The 18,847-nt window shown below is 39.7% G+C and overlaps 1 protein-coding gene across 2 annotated transcripts in view; it reads left to right on the top strand.

The window, feature by feature from the left end:
- The window catches only part of il17rel (interleukin 17 receptor E-like), a 29,398-nt gene extending 13,852 nt beyond the window's left edge, over nt 1–15,546 (top strand). The window contains exons 8-19 of one of the 2 annotated variants that reach the window (XM_041781094.1): nt 1,782–1,853; nt 1,945–1,999; nt 2,110–2,273; nt 2,824–2,868; nt 5,444–5,501; nt 5,687–5,832; nt 8,645–8,704; nt 9,680–9,737; nt 12,730–12,861; nt 14,800–14,856; nt 14,938–15,070; nt 15,416–15,546. In XM_041781094.1, coding sequence (XP_041637028.1) covers nt 1,782–1,853; nt 1,945–1,999; nt 2,110–2,273; nt 2,824–2,868; nt 5,444–5,501; nt 5,687–5,832; nt 8,645–8,704; nt 9,680–9,737; nt 12,730–12,861; nt 14,800–14,856; nt 14,938–15,032 — 942 coding nt within the window. In that variant the 3' untranslated portion in view covers nt 15,033–15,070; nt 15,416–15,546. Of the gene's footprint in view, nt 1–1,781; nt 1,854–1,944; nt 2,000–2,109; nt 2,274–2,823; nt 2,869–5,443; nt 5,502–5,686; nt 5,833–8,644; nt 8,705–9,679; nt 9,738–12,729; nt 12,862–14,799; nt 14,857–14,937; nt 15,286–15,415 lie in introns of those variants that run through there. The other variant, XM_041781093.1, reaches the window with a different exon arrangement.
- Nucleotides 15,547–18,847: the final 3,301 nt, after the last annotated feature.

The following is an 18,847-nucleotide window of genomic DNA, read 5'->3' as shown; positions in this document are numbered from 1 at the left end:
CAGGTGAGCCCAATGAAAGGAAAACTACTGAAGAAGGACGTTCCACATTATTAAGCAGGCCACAGGTTTCAGCAATATGGGAAAGAAAAAGGATCTCTCTGCTGAAAAGCATCAAATAGTGCAATGCCTTGGACAAGGTATGAAGACATTAGATATTTCAGGAAAACTTAATCATGATCATCGTACTGTGAAGAAATCTGTGGCTGATTCAGAGCACAGACGGGTTCCTGCAGATAAAGGCATGATGAGGAAGGTTTCTGACAGACAAATTCATCAGATTAAGAGAGCAGCTGCTAAAATGTCAATACAAAGCAGCAAACAGGTATTTGTAGCTGCTGGTGCCTCTGGAGTCCCACCAACCTCAAGGTGTAGGATCCTCCAGAGGCTTGCAGTCATGCATAAACCTACTATTCAGCCCCCCTTAACCAATGCTTACAAGCAGAAACGGTTGCAGTGGGCCCAGAAATACAAGAAGACTCATTTTCAAACAGTCTTGTTGACTGATGAGTACCGTGCAACCCTGGGTGGTCCAGATGGAGGAGTAGTGGATGGTTGGTGGATGGCCATCATGTCCCAACAAGGCTGCAATGTCAGCAAGGAGGGGGCGGAGTCATGTTTTGGGCCTGAATCATGGGGAGAGAGCTGGTAGGCCCCTTTAGGGTCCCTGAAGGTATGACAATGACCTTGGCCAAGTATATAGAGTTTCTGTCTGACCACTTTCTTCCATGGTACAAAAAGAAGAACTGTGCCTTCTGTAGCAAAATGATCTTCATGCATGACAATGCACCATCTCATGCTGCAAAGAATCCCTCTGTGTCATTGGCTGCTATGGGCATAAAAGGAGAGAAACTCATGGTGTGGCCCCCATCCTCCCCTGACCTCAACCCTGTTGAGAACCTTTGGAGCATCCTCAAGCTAAAGATCTATGAGGGTGGGAGGCAGTTCACATCCAAACAGCAGCTCTGGGAGGATATTCTGACATCCTGCAAAGAAATTCAAGCAGAAACTCTCCAAAAACTCACAAGTTCAATGGATGCAAGAATAGTGAAGGTGATATCAAAGAAGGGCTCCTATGTTAACATGGAACTTGGCCTGTTCAGATGTTTTTGATTGAAATAGCTTTGATTTCAGTGAATATGACCTCCTAATGCTGCAGATTCAACACATGACCATTTTCAGTTCTTTTCAATGAATATAAAATATTCTGAAATTCTGTTGTGCACAATAATGTGGAACAGTGCATTTTGAGTTTTTTCATTTTTAGAAAAATAATGGTTATTATTGTGAGGTTTGTTCAATAAAATTTGGATTATGAGCTACTGTTGATGACTTGAAAATTATACTGACAGTCTTTTGCATCAACTATTTAGGAAAATCAGAGTAAAACAACATTTGCATAATAATTTGGAACCTACTGTAGAAATGATCCCAGCCCCAACAATCATATATTATACAGAAAGTATCTCATTTTTTGTGTGATTTTCATATAAAACAGTTACACTGTGTTTTCAAGCTGACATTTAAAGTGTTAAAATCCTGAAAATAATTTAAAATTTGGTTGTTTTGATCAGAACTGAATTAAATGAAAATATCTTATTCCAAAAAATAACTTTAAAATGTGTACATTTTTCCCTACATAGTATGTTAGGGTAGAAAACTGGAAGTAGACTGGAGGATTAAAGCACTGGGATGAAGTAATCTCACATGTGCACATATTTAAACATTATAGTGGGATTTATGATTTGAGTCGTGATATAAATCAAACTTTGTTTAACTTTCAGATCAAGAAGGAGGAACTGGATAAGAGCATCACTTTCCCATACTCACGCCCTTTGCCCTGCCTCTGCATAGAGGTAAAGTTCCTGCTAACAAACCACTAAAAGTCATTTTTAGGATCTGTTTGAAAAGTCACTAACTTGTCAACCATGAATGGATTTGTCATAGGGATGGTCAGCTGTGACTGATGCCCCAAGAGTCCAAGTCTGCCCCTTCAGAGACCGTGAGTCACTTTAAGTCATACGTAAATTCATAGCAGAATGATTATGAGCTGTTGCACGCCCCAACTGAAAACACTGATCTGAAAGATAGTGACCTTTGACCCCCCTGCAGATGTGGAGGAGCTGTGGTTTGGGATTAACTTTGACCCGCTGGAAGAGACGCTGTCGTGGGAACCCACCTGTCCCGTCACTGCTCTGGTCGTGTTATGTCAGAAGAGAGAGGGTGAGGTGTGTGAGGATCTGCCTCATGCCTCACAGAATGTTGGCAGAGCGAAGGTACGTCTGACACACGCTGAAACCGCTGACGTGTTTACCTTCCTTAGTAAAGTCACCAATTAGCTGAGGAGGGTGTGGAGGTCAGGAGGGAATTCCTAAGATGACACACATTCTACTGCTGGCATACCAGGAATGCCAAACAAAGCATTGACCGGATTAAATAGAAGGAAGAAAACTTTTGAATATTAACATTGATTTCGTCATATAAATAATAATATACTGTAAAAGAGAAGTACTTAGATAACATTATCACTGCTGACAACAAAAGAATAAAAGATAGAGTCTGAACAGCAGGGATCCGTGGACTGAACTTTAGTCTGAGATTACTGCTGCAGTGAAACCACTTTATTAGAGGGTACATCAAGCAAGTGATGCAGAGTCTTCTATCCTGAAAACTGCACCCTCCTGAGCAAGAAACAAAGGATCAAGTCAAAAGTGAAACAAAAATAAGGGGAATGCTGGGTTACTCTGAACCTTATACTTGCTCAACAATCTGTGCATCCATTTAACTACTTATTACTGATGTCTTTCTTTAAACCTTGTTTTTCAGGTGTCATTTACCAAAGTGGATCCTCACCCTCAACTTTGCATGAAGGTAATGACCACTGTCCCTCTTTGTCTTTTTGTTTTTATAGAAACAACCCAATATTCCCTGAAAGATTGGAGAAGATCCGACTTTCCGTTCTTGAGTTATCTTGTACACATACAAACAAACAAACAAACAAACAAACAAACAAACAAACAGACAAAGATACAAAACCCTTTACATAACCCCCTGCCGATTTCATCGGGTAAATAACAAAAACCCCTGAAATATCACATTGACACAAGTATTCAGACCTGTTGCAAAAACATTTGATATATAGCTCAGGTACTGCATACTTGTCATGGATTGCTCTTAGCAATTTGCTGCACGTTGCTGCGTTCTATTTCAAAAGATGCCCATGTCAGTAGACATGCAGCAGCGGACTTTATCCTCTCTGTTTATCTCATATGGCAGTTCTATGCAGATAAAGATGTAGATGTAGTCAGCAAACTAAGGGGAAAGACCTCTCCTGCATGGATGTGGCTTAATGGATGTAGCTCTCCTGAGCTGTTTCTCAAAGTCCAGGATTCTTCCTCCATGAGAAGGATCCTCCCGAGTCAGGACCCTTGGAGGCCAGGCCAGAGTCCTCCCTGGCAACTCTTGAACTCACATTTGAAACAGGCTAGCAAGTGTGCACGATTATGTCATAGGAAGGGCCCCGACCATATATGCAGCGGCAGCAGAAATCAAAATGGGAGGGGTACTAACGACAACTTTCACAAGTTTTACCCTGTGCTGTCTAATAAACTATCACATCGTCATATAATTATATTATATATATAAAAATATGATGTTTAATCATATTATATAATATATTTATATTATATGGCGCCACATTTACCCGTCCAGCTTTACTTTGATGATACGATATAATGACAGCATATTTACAGCAGAAACAGGACATTTGAAAGTGTATTGAGCACGCTAGGACCTGACTTTCTCCTGATATTAAGCTTTTTATTTATTTTTTAAGAGACGTAAAACAATTCACATTGGATTGTGGGCAGTGGATGACTAGGTATCCTTCAAAAACGGTAGTTTGAGGATCCTTCCTTGGCTTTGAGAAACAGCTCTGATCCTCCTGAGAGGAGGATCAGGAGAGGAGGGCAGAACTTTCTTCAAAGTGGGGAGGGCAAACCAGACCTGGGGCCAGGGCTAACTCCCCACATGACATCATGAGGTAATGATGGGAATTTAGGTCCTTTCCAGTGATCCGGCACATTTGGCTCAGCTCAGCAAAAAGAGTTGGCTCTTTGTACTCCTAGAAGGCTCTTCATTCAGGTACCAGTTTGGCTTCTTTTTACCTGCCAATTTTACCAATATTATTACACATGACTGATATTTGGGCAGGTATTTTACTCCAACTGTACTCAATTTTTAAAATTGATGAAAATATCATGTAATCATTTTTCAAAATGTACTGCCACCCCAAAACACCTTGCAGGTCTGATGTAATCTGCTAGCTGTTTGAGTTGTATAACACATACCTGACATAAAACATTAATGTTGCACCATAAAACACAAGTCCTTAATGCATGGTTTACCTGTAGTAGAGGGTAAAATATCATCCCCACTAATCAATCAAATAACCCACAGACACACACAATCTACATGAAAATAATAATAATAGTCACAATTATATAAACCCCCTCAAACCAGATCCGGCTCTTATTGTTCACTTAAAAGAGCTGGCTCTTTGAACCGGCTCGTTCATGAACAACCCATCATTATCATGAGGGGAAAATCTGAGAACGGCTTGTATCAGCACACATTTTGGTAGGGAATGGATTTTTCTGGTACTTGAGGGCATTGTGGACAGGCCAGGGGCACATATTTTTGCTAGAAAAGCCTAAAAAAAGTGATATTTGCAAAATATGTCCCCATTAAGCCACTGCTGCTAGTTAGCTAGCTTGCAGCTAGCTGTCAACAGGCGTGTGGGGGTGTTGATTCAGATCAATGTTTTGACTTTCTATCCATCTGATTGGATTATTAGTCAACCAATCGATGTATCATTACACCCCTAAAAACAGTGCTGTAGTAAATACACCTTATCGAGTGCCGTTTTTTTATTGCATTTACTTTAAGACTCCCCAGGCAGAGGCATTTACACACTGTGCTCTTAGATTGCAGGTAAAGTTTTTGGCTCTGTGTGTGCATAAATGTGTTTTGTGTGGCTCTATTACTGTTTTAATAATTCTCAGGAATCAAATAAATGTCATTTAGAATTTTAGCAGTGAAGCACACAGAAATGTGATGAATATTCAGTAGCAATAATGACCTGCTTTTGTTTGGAAATAAAGCCGGCAGCATTTCCTCTAAGCTGGTTTATTTCTATAAAAGGAGTTGCAGCGTTGTATCAGTACACTTACAATGGAATTCACTGTAAAGGAAAGGGAAACTGTGTGTGAAGGTTCCAGCTAATGCCAACAGCTAGAATTCACTGGTACTGCCACAAAGCGGAAGCCCTGTTTATTGTTATCTGTTAAACATTATCATCTGTACTGGTTTATGACAGCATTTAACATCTTCACCATAGTTATTATCTTCTGCACACATCAGAATGAAACTGTTTCTCCTTCTTTAGTTCACTACAGGCTCTCAGTCCTGGACCAGATGCCCTTTTGCTGATGCAGGATTACAAGGTACTACTTTTAGTAACATCAACATGCAATCATCTAATTATAGCAGCACCACAACAGTCTATGGCCATAAATCTACATGAGGAGCCGCCTTTATTTTTGTGACCATGTTTACATAACGACTAACATTACCTGATGTCTCTCATTGGTAACAGTTATTATGTTTACGGCTGTTCAATCATTTTCAGCCTGGGACTTCAGTGTGACCAGACGTCAGCGTCATGACGACGTGAAGCTGTCGTCACGAATCACCGCAAACTTTTCTGTTGGGCTGTGTGAAAAATCCGAAAGCTCCACTGAGTGCCAGATCACCACGACACGCATCGTGCACATGGTAGGTGTGATGGCGAATGGAGGCAGCGAGGATTTTTCCTCATTTAGTGACAGCAGAGTGAAATGCAAAGTCCCAAGATATCAAGTAACTCTTCAATTCAATTTCAAATTTTCTTTTGCGATGATTTCTTGCTCTTTTGTCTTAATTTGAAATATTATTCCTCCAGAAAACCTTAAAAATGGGAAATTCTGATCTTATAAATTATCCACTGCAAGTCACATGAAGTGTTTTTTCCCTACCCTATCCACCTTATTCCTGCTGCTGTAAATCTGAATATGGGCGACATTCCCTGTGCTAAAGTGGAAGTACATTAAATACATGAATTGTAATACAGCAGCTAATGCAGCAGATGCTAACAAAGAATGAGTTATTTCAATAGGAATTCACCTCAAATTTGTAAATATTGATATATTTTTGTAATCACATGTTCACATTGTTTGAATTGTAAGCTGTAAGTAGGTAAATAAGGTGGATACCACATTATTCCTGGGGGTCTACTGCTATGAATATGGGTGAACTTCCTGTACGGTAACAATAACAGCAAAAACATGATTCTTTCAAGGGCTTACTAAAGTGATTTAGCGCCAACAGGGGTTGTTCTGAAAGAAAGAAATATTTGCTGCAGTAAATACTGCTTCATTTTTATTAAATCAATATGAGCTGAAAGTTTTAAATAATATTTTCTGTAATGCTCAGTACCCGCTGCTACGTTTGAGGTACCAGTAACGTATAAAGTTATATATTTGGATTGTTTGGGTTTATGAAAATAATTCCCCCATTTTAAGAGGTATTAGTTTGTGAAATGAACATTTCAGCAACCCCACAAACTAGAAATTTATTTGAAGGTGGTGTCATGTCTCTTTCTATACCAGTGTTACTCAACCCTGCTAAACCAAAGAGCCAAATTGTTGAAAAACACCTTCGCAAGAGCCACAGTTTAAGTGGTGAGAAGTGACAAAAATGGCTTGAAGAAGCAATAAAAGTATGTTAAAGGTGGCAAAAATGGTCTAAAAGTGGCAAAAAAAAAGAGAGAAAAGTGACTAAAATGGGCAAAAAGCTGTCAAGAGCAGCAAAGAAGGACAAAAAAGAAAATAGGAAACAAGTGGTTTTTAATGGCAAAAGGTAGCTAAAGTGGACAAAAAATTGTGAAAATGGGCAAAAAAATGGACAATACTGGCTAAAAGAAGTTGCAAAAATGGGAAAAAAAGTGGTATATAATGGTAGAAGGTAGCTTTAAGTGGTGAAAATTGGCAAAAAATGGGATAAAAGTGGCAAAATGGGCAATAAAGTAGGAAAAAGGGTGGCATTTAATGGCAAAGGTAGCTTAATTAGGTGAAATGTGGCAAAAAAAAATTTGGGAAAATGGGAAAAAATGGGATTAATGGACTATTAAGTTTGACAATTAAAGCCTTCTGTATAGGTCTGGGAAATAAACTGATTAATGTGATTAATTTTTTGAGGTCAAAGTTTCCCTTTTTTAGGTTGTCCGGGGAATAATATTTCAAATTAAGAAATTAAAGAGCCACAAACCATCACAAAAGAGCCACACGTTGAGTATCACTGATCTATACTGATATGGAGCTAACACAGTTAGCTAAATATACTTGTCTAGGTTATCTGAGGTAATGTCGTCACTTTGTGCTCTCTAGTCGAGGGTGGAGAAATACTAATGTTATCCTGTTTGAGGTGAAGCAGTCAAAGTTTACATATTTTGGTATCAACGTTGCTCTAATAATAATTTTCAGCGTAATGTTTCTATGCTAAGTCCCATTTAGATAGAATGGAGCGAAAGCTGTGCCCATATTTCATGCAAAGAATCATGGGGGATAGGAATAAGGTGGATACAGTTGGCTTTATATGTCAACCTTAATTTTTTCTCTGCATATTTCCATTGCCCTTATTTACAGTTTTTGCACCTTTTTTCCTGTTTTTTTGCCACTTTAAATCAGTTTTTACAGCTATAAGCTCATTTTTGCTGTTTGTTTTTGCCACTTTTTGTCCATTTTATCCTGTTTTTGCCCCTTTTCACCAGTTTTTGTTTCTTTTATCCTGTTTTTTGCTACCCCCTTTCTTTTCTTTTTTTTCTCCACTTTTTTGCCAATTTAAGCCACCTTTTACCATTGAATGCCACTTTTTTAATTCACATTTTTGCCACTCTTTGGTGCTTTTTACCCATTTTAGTCACTTTTCACTCACTTTTGACTTCGTTTTTGCTGCTTTTTGACCTTTTGCCAACTTTTACTTATTTTTTTTTACCTCTCTAACACATTTTTGCCACGTTTCACCACTTAGACTGTGGCTCTTGTAAAGGTATTTTTAAACCATTTCACTCTTTGGTTGAGCAGGGTTGAGTAACACTGCTCTAGTGCATGTACAATTGTGCGAAGCATACTTGTAATTTTTGCAAGCCAGCTTCTGTGAATCTGGTTATTTTCTAAATTTCCTGTATGTTGCCAGTGAGCAGCATGTTTCCTCTTACATGTTGCTGCTGTATTTGTGGAGAACACTCACATAAAAAGTAAATGCAGGTTGTTGCACCACTTAAGATGAGGTTCACTGCCGTTACATCGGTCACGTAAAATATGAAACAACATGTTTTCCAGTATTGCGGCAGGGAACTTCTGCTTTATGTTTGTGTCTGCCTTTATTTTTTTCTATTGCTATTTATTCATCAGTCATCACTAAATCACTGAATCATTAGCCAACAGTGGAACAGCTACAGAGATATTGAAACCAACACTGAAACCAGATAACTTCCATAATACCAGGACGGCTACGCTTCTAAAGGCTTTTGTTCTTTTGTGTTTCTCAGGAAAAGCATGAAGCTGTTGACTTAAACCTGGCGGGAGAATCATGCAACACCTGTCTACAGGTATGTCTGTGAAGGTCTAACCTCGAATAACATTTGCAGATCCTTCACTTTTACAAACCAAATTCCAAAAAAGTTGGGATGTTGTCTAAAATGTGAATAAAAACAGGTTACAGTCATTTGGAAATCCTTTTCAACGTATATGGACAAAAGAATTTTCAGCTGCCTGACCATTACAACAACAGGGACTGTAATGACATTGTATTTAAATACGTGTACTGTAGAATAGAGTTGACCCCCCCTTTGCAGCAATAACAGCCTCTGCTCTTCTTAGAAGACTTTCCACAAGATTCTGGAGTGTTTCTGTTGGAATTTACGCCCATTCATTCTGTAGAGCAGAGGGGCCAAATCTTTAGGTGATCTGCATTAAAGTTGTATAATAATATAATATGGGCTTGGGGACTCTGCAGGAAACCATTGCCAGTTAAAACCGTCTGCTGCTGCATGCACAGGTGAAGACTCTAGCATGCAAAGCAACAGTCATATGTCAAAAACATCCAGACGTGCGACCAACTTGATTTCATAAAAGTGCGCTTTAGTCCGTCAAGTGCGCATTTCAAACTGTTTTGGGAAATCATGTCCATTAAGTCCACCGTGCTAAAGAAGAAATCCATGGTGTGGTGGCGATGGTGTTGGCGTGTGTCAGTGCCCATGCATGATTACAACAGCATGGCTTCACAGTAAAAGAGACTGGTCTGCTGTCGTCAGACCTGTTGTGAGAAGACAAGGTGATGTAACCCAGTGGTAAACATTCTCCTGTCCCAGCTGTTTTGGAGCGTGTTACGGGCATGAAATTCATAATGCATGTACATAAAAAGTGTAAAAGTTGGTCTTTTTCTTTGTGTTGTATTCAGTTGAACACAGGTTGAAAATAACTTTCACTGTATTCTCTCTTTAGCCCCATCTTGTCCCAACATTTTTGGAACAGGTGTTTGCAGATGGATGATAACTTTAAATGCACATTCTGTGTTTTGATAGGTCAAGAGGCTGGACGTGAGGTTTGCTGCCACAGTCCTTCACTGTTTTGAAGAATGCAGTAAGTCAACTATCAGTCCCGTCCTATGTCCCGACCGATTTCTCCTCTTTTCCTTTCTTGGCATCATTTTGAAAAACAAAAGGATTCTCTGAACCAGCACTGTTTATTGCACTTAACCTTGGCGTGCAATGATGGATGATTTCTTCTGATAGTCTTCCTTCAGAGCATTTCTAAACAAGCAGGCGACGAAGAAAGAGTTTCTTTGCAGTGGACTAACACTGTTATTTTACCATGTCTTCAAAGCATAGCTGAGAACTGACAGTGTGCTTTCCCAGCACTCAAACAAAATAGATATACAGTTTCAAGAAAAAGTATGTGAACCTTTTGGGATTTCTTGGATTTCTGCATAAATTGGTCATCAAATGTGTTCTGATCTTCATCTAAGTCACAATAATAGACAAACACATTCTGCTTAAACTAATACCATGCAAAAAATGATATGTTTTCATGTTTTTATTGAACAAAACGTACAAAACGTAAACACTCATAGTGCAGGGTGGAAAAAGTATGTGAACACCTAGGCTAATGACTTCTCCAAGAGCTAATTGGAGCCAGGAGTCAGCCAACCTGGAGTCCAATCAATGTGATGAGATTGGATGTGTTTGTTAAAGCTGCCCTGCCCTATAAAAAACACACACCAGCTTTGAATTTGCTGTTCTCAAGAAGCCACGTCTGATGTGAACCATGCCTGGCACAAAAGAGCTCTCAGAAGACCTACGATCAAGAATTGTTGACTTGCATGAAGCTGGAAAGGGTTACAAAAGTATCTCTAAAAGTCTTGATGTTCATGTGTCCACGGTAAGACAGACTGTCTACAAATGGAGAAGGTTCAGCACCGTTGCTACTCTCCCTAGGCGTGGTTGTCCTGTAAAGATGACTGCAAGAACACAGCGCAGAATGCTCAATGAGGTGAGGAAGAATCCTAGAGTGTCAGCTAAAGATTTACAGAAATCTCTGGCACTTACTAACATTTGTGTTGACAAACCTACAATAAGTAAAACATTAAACAAGAATGGAGTTTATGTGAGGACACCATGGAGGAAGCCACTGCTGTCCAAAAAACACACTGCTGCACGTTTGAAGTTTGCAAAAGAGCACCTGGATGTTCCACAGCACTACTGGCAAAATATTCTGTCCATAGATGAAACCAAAATTGAGTTGTTTGGAAGGAACACACAACGCTATGTGTGGAGAAAAAAAGCCACAGCACACCAACATCAAAACCTCATCCCAACTGTGAAATATGGTGGAGGGGCCATCATGGTTTGGGGCTGCTTTGCTGCCTCAGGGCATGGACAGATTGCTGTCATTGATGGAAAAATGAATTCCCAAGTTTATCAAGACATTTTGCAGGAAAACTTAAGACCATCTGTCCACCAACTGAAGCTCAACAGAGGATGGGTGATGCAACAGGACAACGGCCCAAAGCATAGAAGTAAATCAACAACAGAATGGCTTCAACAGAAGAAAATAGTGGCCCAGTCAGAGTCCTGACCTCAACTCGACTGAGATGCTGTGGCATGACCTCAAGAGAGCGATGCACACCAGACATCCCAGAATATTGCTGAATTGAAACAGTTTTGTAAAGAGGAATGGTCCAAAATTCCTCCTGACCATTGTGCAGGTCTGATCTGCAACTACAGGAAACGTTTGGTTGAGGTTATTGCTGCCAAAGGAGGGTCAACCAGTCATTAGCCTAGGGGTTCACATACTTTTCCACCCTGCACTGTGAATGTTTACATGTTTTGTTTAATAAAAACATGAAAACATATCATTTTTTGTGCAGTATTAGTTTAAGCAGACTGTGTTTGTCTATTGTTGTGACTTAGATGAAGATCAGAACACATTTGATGACCATTTTATGCAGAAATCCAAGAAATCCCAAAGGGTTCACATACTTTTTCTTGCAACTGTATTTGACATTATCCTTACAGATAATGATACTGAGATATTGACTCAAATTGGCGCCTGCCTCCACCCAAAGCAGAGATGCAGGCAGGCAGATTTGGGCCAGCTGAGGCAAAGATCTTCAGGGGGAGAGATAGCAACAACAACAACAAAAAAAAAACATACACAGAATCATCACTTATCCTGTAGGAACAAGATGCAAGTTCTCCTTGGATGCTTTACCCTATTATTAATTTAACAAATCATGGTCAATATAATTTTTCTGTTTTGACAACAATATTTCACACTACATTTTACACAGATTTCTACAGTCATGTCAATTAGATAAAAATGAGTGACTGCATAAATATTCACCCCCTTCAAGTTAGTTTTTAGTAGAGTCACCTTGAAATTTTAAAGACAGTGACATTTTACTCCATTCTTCGCTGCAAAAACTGCTCAAGCTCTTGTCAGGTTGTACAGGGATCAGGTGTGAACAGCCCTTTTCAAATCCAGGCACAAATTCTGACTCGGCCACTCCAGAACATTCCCCTTGTCCTCTTTAAACCATTTCTCTGTAAGCTTCGGCTCATTGTCTTGCTGGAAAATAAATCTTCTGCGCCGTAGATCTCTTGCAGACTGAGTAGATCGTCCTTGAGGATTTTCCTATATTTTGCCGCATTCATTTAACCCTCCACCTTTACAAGCCTTCCTGGGCTGGCTGCTGAGAAGCATCCCCACAGCATGATGCTGCCGCCAGCATCGGGGGAATGAACTGTGGTGGGACGTTCAGAGCCCTGGGAGTTTTTTTATCTCTTACTTTTGAATAACCTTTTCTCTGACTTGCCTCAAGTGTTCTTTTGTCTTCATGGTGTAATGTTAGCCAGGAACACTGATTATCCAGTGACTGGACCTTCCAGACACAGGTGTCTTTATACAGAATTTCACTTAAATTATACAATTGATTTATAAATAAATAAAAGGTTAAAACATCTAAAAGAGAGAATACTTTTTATCGGCACTGTAAACAGATAAATAGCATAAAACCAGCAAATGGAAACCACCTAACTCTATCTGATCTACTTCAAACCTTTTCTTTTCTTAGATGAAGCATCGTCTGTCCAGACCGTGTTCTCCACCAGAGCCTCTGGGGACTCTGCCTGGGTCATTGTTCCCGTTGGTGTTGGCCTCTCTGCCATCATAATTGTAGCCCTGGCTCTCCATGTTCTCCTAACAGGTAGGCACAAAATGACCCTGTCGTGTTCAGGCTTGCAGCAGTGTTTCTTTTCTTAGCAGGCTGTTATATAAGCACTTGTATGGTAAATTGAACAGGCACGGGTCCAGTTTCCACTCAAACAAAAACACAGGCTGGACTTTCTGAGCCTTGTTTACACTCTCCTTTCTTAAGTGTAATCATGGTAGACTGCTGCAGGAAGAAATGGTGTTTAATTGCTTCAAAGTTTGTGATTCTTTTTCTCAAACTTTGCTCCAGTTTTAATCCATCTTTCTCTTTTGAGTTTCTTGGGTCGGAGGGGTTAGTCATTGATGAGATACCTGCAGAACAAATGTAACGCTAGTGTTTACAGTCAGATGGACTAAGCACAGAGGGAGGGAGAGAGTAAGAGTTTTGTGACGGTAAATGCGGTTCAAGCAATTAACACTCCTGCTGGTGTCAACTTTGCCTGGAATTCAGCAGCTGCCTGGAAGGCACGTCCCGCCCTCAACCCGCTTCCAGTCAGGTGAGGTCATGAGCTTAACCTTTCATCCAGTCATATTCACTATTGTATTGACTGAGCAAGCTTGACAGTTCCCCAGACAACTCTGCTAGCTTGCTTGCTAGCTTCTATATCAGCCATAGGTTTAATATCAGCTACCTTAACTCAAATCAGAAGTATACCACTGATTAAAACAAACAAACAAACAAAAAAAACAAAGTCAACCAAGTTGAACCTCCTTAGCACATTAACAGAAGCTTTTATATTGGGTAGACTGTAGATGCCTCGCTGGATGCTCAGTAACTTATCATGTAAGTTGACTTCAGGGAAGCTAAAGACGTGTTAGGGACATGTTAATGTCTTCCTCGCTGCTTATACTGTCCTGATCAAATTTTAAGACCAGTTGAAAAATTGCAAGAATTTACATTTTGCATTGTTGGATCTTAAGAAGGGTCTAAGTAGAGCTTCAAAATGCAAAAAGAAGAAATTGGAGGGAGATAATTTATTGAAAACAACAATTAAAGTGAAATAGGCTGTTCATCAGCTGATCAAAAGTTTAGACCACAGCTCAAAAAACCTGAAAACCCCCTCAAAACAGAAATAAAAGTTTTTAAAAAAGGACTCAGCAATGAGTAGCTCCACTGTTCTTGTTCATCACTTCAAAATATTGGTTCGGGCGTGCTTGATGCGAGTGTTTCCAGGAGGCTAGTGGGAACATTGCTCCCACTAGCCTCTGGTGAAGATGGCTTCATGAAGGGCATCCACTGTCTGGAACTGATGTCCATTTTTGTAAACTTCACATTGAATCCACATTTTTGTGCAGATTTGGGCTTTTAAAGGCTGTGGTCTTAAACTTTTGATCAGCTGATGAACAGCCTGTTTCAGCTTCATTGTTGATCAGGAGTGTATACTGGCCAGCTGCCAGGCAGTCTGTTGGCTGTGGATGACTGTAAGGTAGCTAGGCATAGTGAGCACTTGCCTTCCAGGCTTCCTGTGTGTACTCGCTACCTAGTACACACTAGCAACCTAGCAGGCAGATTGTAAAGATGTGTCTCCTGTAAGAAAAGTGCTAACTGTGCCCACCTGCCTTAAAATGATCAACAACCAATAGGCTGACTGGCAGCTAGCCAGCATATAAGCAGCTTGGAAGTCATTAACATGTCCCTACCATGTCTTTAGCTGCCCTGAGGTCAGCTAGGCTCTATGATAAGTTACTAAGCATCCCAAACAACATCTTGAGTCTTACCCAATAAAAAAGCTTCTGTTAATGTGCTAAGGAGATTCCGCTGTGTTGATTTTGTTTGCTTGTTTGTTTTAGTCTATTTGAGTTATTTGAGTTGACTTGTAATTGAATGAGAGGTTAAGCTCATGACTTCACATGATTGGAAGTCTTTCCTAATTTTAGTCCTTGCATGAAGTGAGTTTCTTCTGCCCTTGACTCCCCATGTGTTTCATTTCAGTGTATCAGAAGAGGAAGCAGAGAAGAAATGCAGACTGTGCTTCTGATAAGCAAACTGGTAAAATCATCACCATCTTCTCATCACTGCATGCATATTTTTAGTACCTGAAACCTCACCCTTACTCCTTGTTTTCTTCAGATCCTGCTAATGAATGTGCGGTCCGGATAGTGCCGTCTCCGGCTCTCATTCCTGACTGTGGGAACACGGAGAAGGCCAACTTAATCTCTGACTGACCGACCAAAGAGGAGGGTTCCATTTAAAAGCATTAGCGGTATAAAACTTTAAAGATGTTACAGTGAAGAAGTTCTCTGTTGAATGCAGTGTTTTAAATTTGATGCAAACATTTCAAAAGTTTTATATTTCACTGTATATATGTGACAGTGTGCTTCTAAATGTTACTGCCTGTTGTCTGCCTGGGTAAAGGTTTGCTATCTCATGTTTTTGTTACAACATTCATTCATTTTGCAGCTAAAAAGTCGATTTCACTCATGATTAAATTTCTATTTTCAATAAAAATTGGAATATTGGAAAACCTGTTTTTTTTCTAAAGTATGTTTTATATAATGGATCTAAATGTCACAATGATAGGACTAACTACTCTGTATTACCCACTTAGGAGACCGTCTCCTGGAGGAGTATTTACTGAGCTTATCAGCATTATGAAAACCAGTCAGACTTCTCATGGATGATGACGTCAGTACTGAGAAACACTTAAAATGGGCGGAGAATGTTAATACATAATGGGAAAATGTAAAACAACGAGGAGGCAAAAATAAAGACATCAAGACTGTTGGGATCTACAAATCCCCCTTTAAATCCAAGGTTATGAACCTTTGTTTTGTGCTGTCTCATGTCGGTCATTTTCTTCCTGTCTGAAAATGCAATGAAAGCCTATGAAATAATAATAATAATAAAAAAAAGATAAAATGAAATAAGATAAAAAATGAAATGAAATGAAATAAAATAAAATAAAAAATAAAAAAATAAAATAAAATAAAAATAAAAATCAAATCAAATAAAAATAAAAAAAGATAAAAACAAAATAAAATTAAATTAAATTAAATAAAAAACAAAATAAAATTAAATTTAAAATAAAATAAAAATAAAACAGGATAAATATAAAATAAAATAAAATAGAATAAAAAATAGTAAAATAATGATGAAGATTTAAGAAAAATGCATGAATTTCAGTGATAGCTGAAAACAAAAATTTCAAAGAAATGCCAAACAAGAAAATTAGATAAAAAAACTTTTTGAACAACCCTAATTCCAAAAAAGTGGAGCACTGTTTAAATTACCATAATTTCCGGACCATAAGCCACTACTTTTTTCACACGCTTTGAACCCTGCGGCTTAAACAATGATGCGGCTAATTTATAGATTTTTATGGGCTAACGGACTCCACATTTTTACGCAGTGACGATGGAGCAACAATCCCTGTCTTTAAGCAAGCAGCTATGAACTGCGCCATTTATGATATCACGCGCAGTTTTGAGGATATTTTTAGCATCAAAATGTTGTAGTTTGACGACCATAGCTGATAACAAGTTGTTAAAGGGCTGCACTGAGCCGTGCACATTTTTGTCTGCTCCACAGGAGTCGTAATCCGTAAAAACGTCACACTCTGACCCTCCTCACTGAGTCAGATGCATTTGTATTCGCCTTTACTACGAAAATTCGTAGAATGTGTCAAATAGTTTCTGACTGCGATCCTGTGTCTCTGCCACTCCTTTAAAATCCCGCTGGATCCATCCTGACACAGAGCTTCGTACAACATACACTCATGCATCATAGCGCAGAGACAAGTTGGAGAGATGGAGAACAACTTTTTAATTCTGTCTCTGTCATGACCTGTGAGTAGGCTACAAACAAATGTCTCTATCTGTTATATCTTCATGGTTGATATCCACATAATACACCAGCAAACTGCGGTGTTTAAAGTCAGGTTTCACACAGAGAGAGAGAGAGAGAGAGAGAGAGAGAGAAGGGTCAGGTGGTGGTGAGCAAGAGAGAATAAAGCAACAGGCGCTGATCTGAATCATCATTCACCCATGTATCTGTTTTATTTCCATGGATGATATCCTCATGATAAATGAGCAAACTTTGGTGTTTAAAGTGAAGTTTAAGCGGTGAGCAAATGAGGTGTTTTGAATCATCATTCATCTTGGGCACTTACGAAATTTCACATAAAATCTAGCCTGTTCTGACAAAAACGAGAATTAAAATGACAATTTCAGCATTAGTTTAGCATTAGCTCATTGTGCAAAGGCCTTAACACTTTGCACGCCGACCTGTGTACTGAGACACCTGCAGCAGCCTCCCAGTGCTGTCAGCACAGAGACTGACGCATTTTCACACAGTGTCAGGCCAGTGAGAGAGCCCACTGCTACAAGATTTTTAATAGATTAAATAAACTCCTTGATAGTCCCTGTGTGCTAAATGGGAAAGGTGCATCTGTCTGTGTGTGCGTGCTGAAATACAGGCTCATCCTCATCATTCCAGCCCATCAAAATGAAGGACAGCCTTCAAAATTCTCCGTCATCCTTCAAAAAAATCCGTCAATGAAGTGCGGCCTATATATGTACACATTTTTTTCTTTTTAAATTTAGTTGGTGCGGCTTATATTCAGGTGCGCCCTATAGTCCGGAAATTACGGCATAAAAAATAACTGAATGCAATGATTGTCGAATCTCATAGATTCACAGTATAACATAACATTCATTTTGAATTTGCTGGCAGCAAATCATCTCAGAAAAGTAGGGACGGGTCATAAAAGGCAGCAAAAGTAAGTTGCACAAGTTTAAAAAAAACACAGCTGGAGGAGCATTTTGCAACTAATAAGGTTGACTGGCAACCCTTAAGTAACATGACTGGGTATTAAAAAAAAGCATTTAAGCAAAGTAGAGTCTCTCAGAAGTAAAGATGAGCAGAGGTTGACCAATTTGCAAAATAACTGCTCATTGAAATGGACTGAGGCACGATGGAAAACTGTTCTGTGGTCAGATTAATCAAAATTTGACATTCTTTTTGGAAACCATGGAAGCCGTGTCCTGTGGACACACGGAGACGACATATTTCAGTTTCATTTTGAAAAAGTTTCCTGGAAACACGTTAAGTAATGTCCGCGTAAACACGAGTCCATTCAAAATGATTGAAAAACGCTGTAGCATATATGCCAAACATGGAAGTGGCGCTGTAACTCTGCCATGGAAATACACCCAAAACAGAAGAAGCTGCCATATGCAGTTCTCCATGATCATTTGTTGTTTAAGGTGGTAGTAGAGGAGTGGGGGGTTTTTCTGTCAGAGCCTCAATAGGCTCAGTAGTTTCTGCAGCACCGACACAATCATGCATTCTTCCATTAGTGTTATTGGCCGGACTCGTGCATGACCCTTCACAACACTACTGTAAATTTAGCTCAGGCTCCGCCCATTTCTCTGGATCTTTGTTGAGATGTTTCTACACCTTGATTGGGCATGATTTAGAAAGGCACACACCTCTCTATAGAAGGCCTCACAGCTGACGATGTCTATCAGAGCGAAAACCAAGCCATGAGGTCAGAGGAACTTCCTGCAGAGCTCAGAGACAGGATTGTTGACAGGCACGGATCTGGAGAAGGCTGCAACATTTCTGCTGCACCGAAGCTTCCTGAGAGCACCGTGGCCTCTGTTATTCTCATGGAAGACGTCTGGTACACCCAGGACTCTTCCAAGAGCCGGTAGCCTGGCCAAACTGAGCAATCAGGGGAGAAGGGCTTTAGTAAGAGAGGTGACCAAAAACCCCACTGACTGAGCTGCAGAGATCCTGTTTTATCCGGTCCAATCTCTGACAGAGTTCCTCAGTAACATTTTGTCATAATCCCGTGTGGGTGGGTGTTTTTTTATCCACACCCTGCAGAAGCCTCCTTTCAGCTTCTAATTCACAAAGGGTCTCATTTAGATGTTTCCACATAACATTTAACTGGAATTCCCACAACAAGGTGCACACCTGCTCAGACATGCCAGCAGCGTTGTTTCCTCTGTTTCCTTTAAATGGACATTCTTCATGC

Source organism: Cheilinus undulatus, linkage group 23 (assembly GCF_018320785.1).
Source record: "Cheilinus undulatus linkage group 23, ASM1832078v1, whole genome shotgun sequence".
Lineage (NCBI taxonomy): Eukaryota > Metazoa > Chordata > Actinopteri > Labriformes > Labridae > Cheilinus > Cheilinus undulatus.
This window is presented reverse-complemented; position numbering and strand designations above follow the sequence as displayed.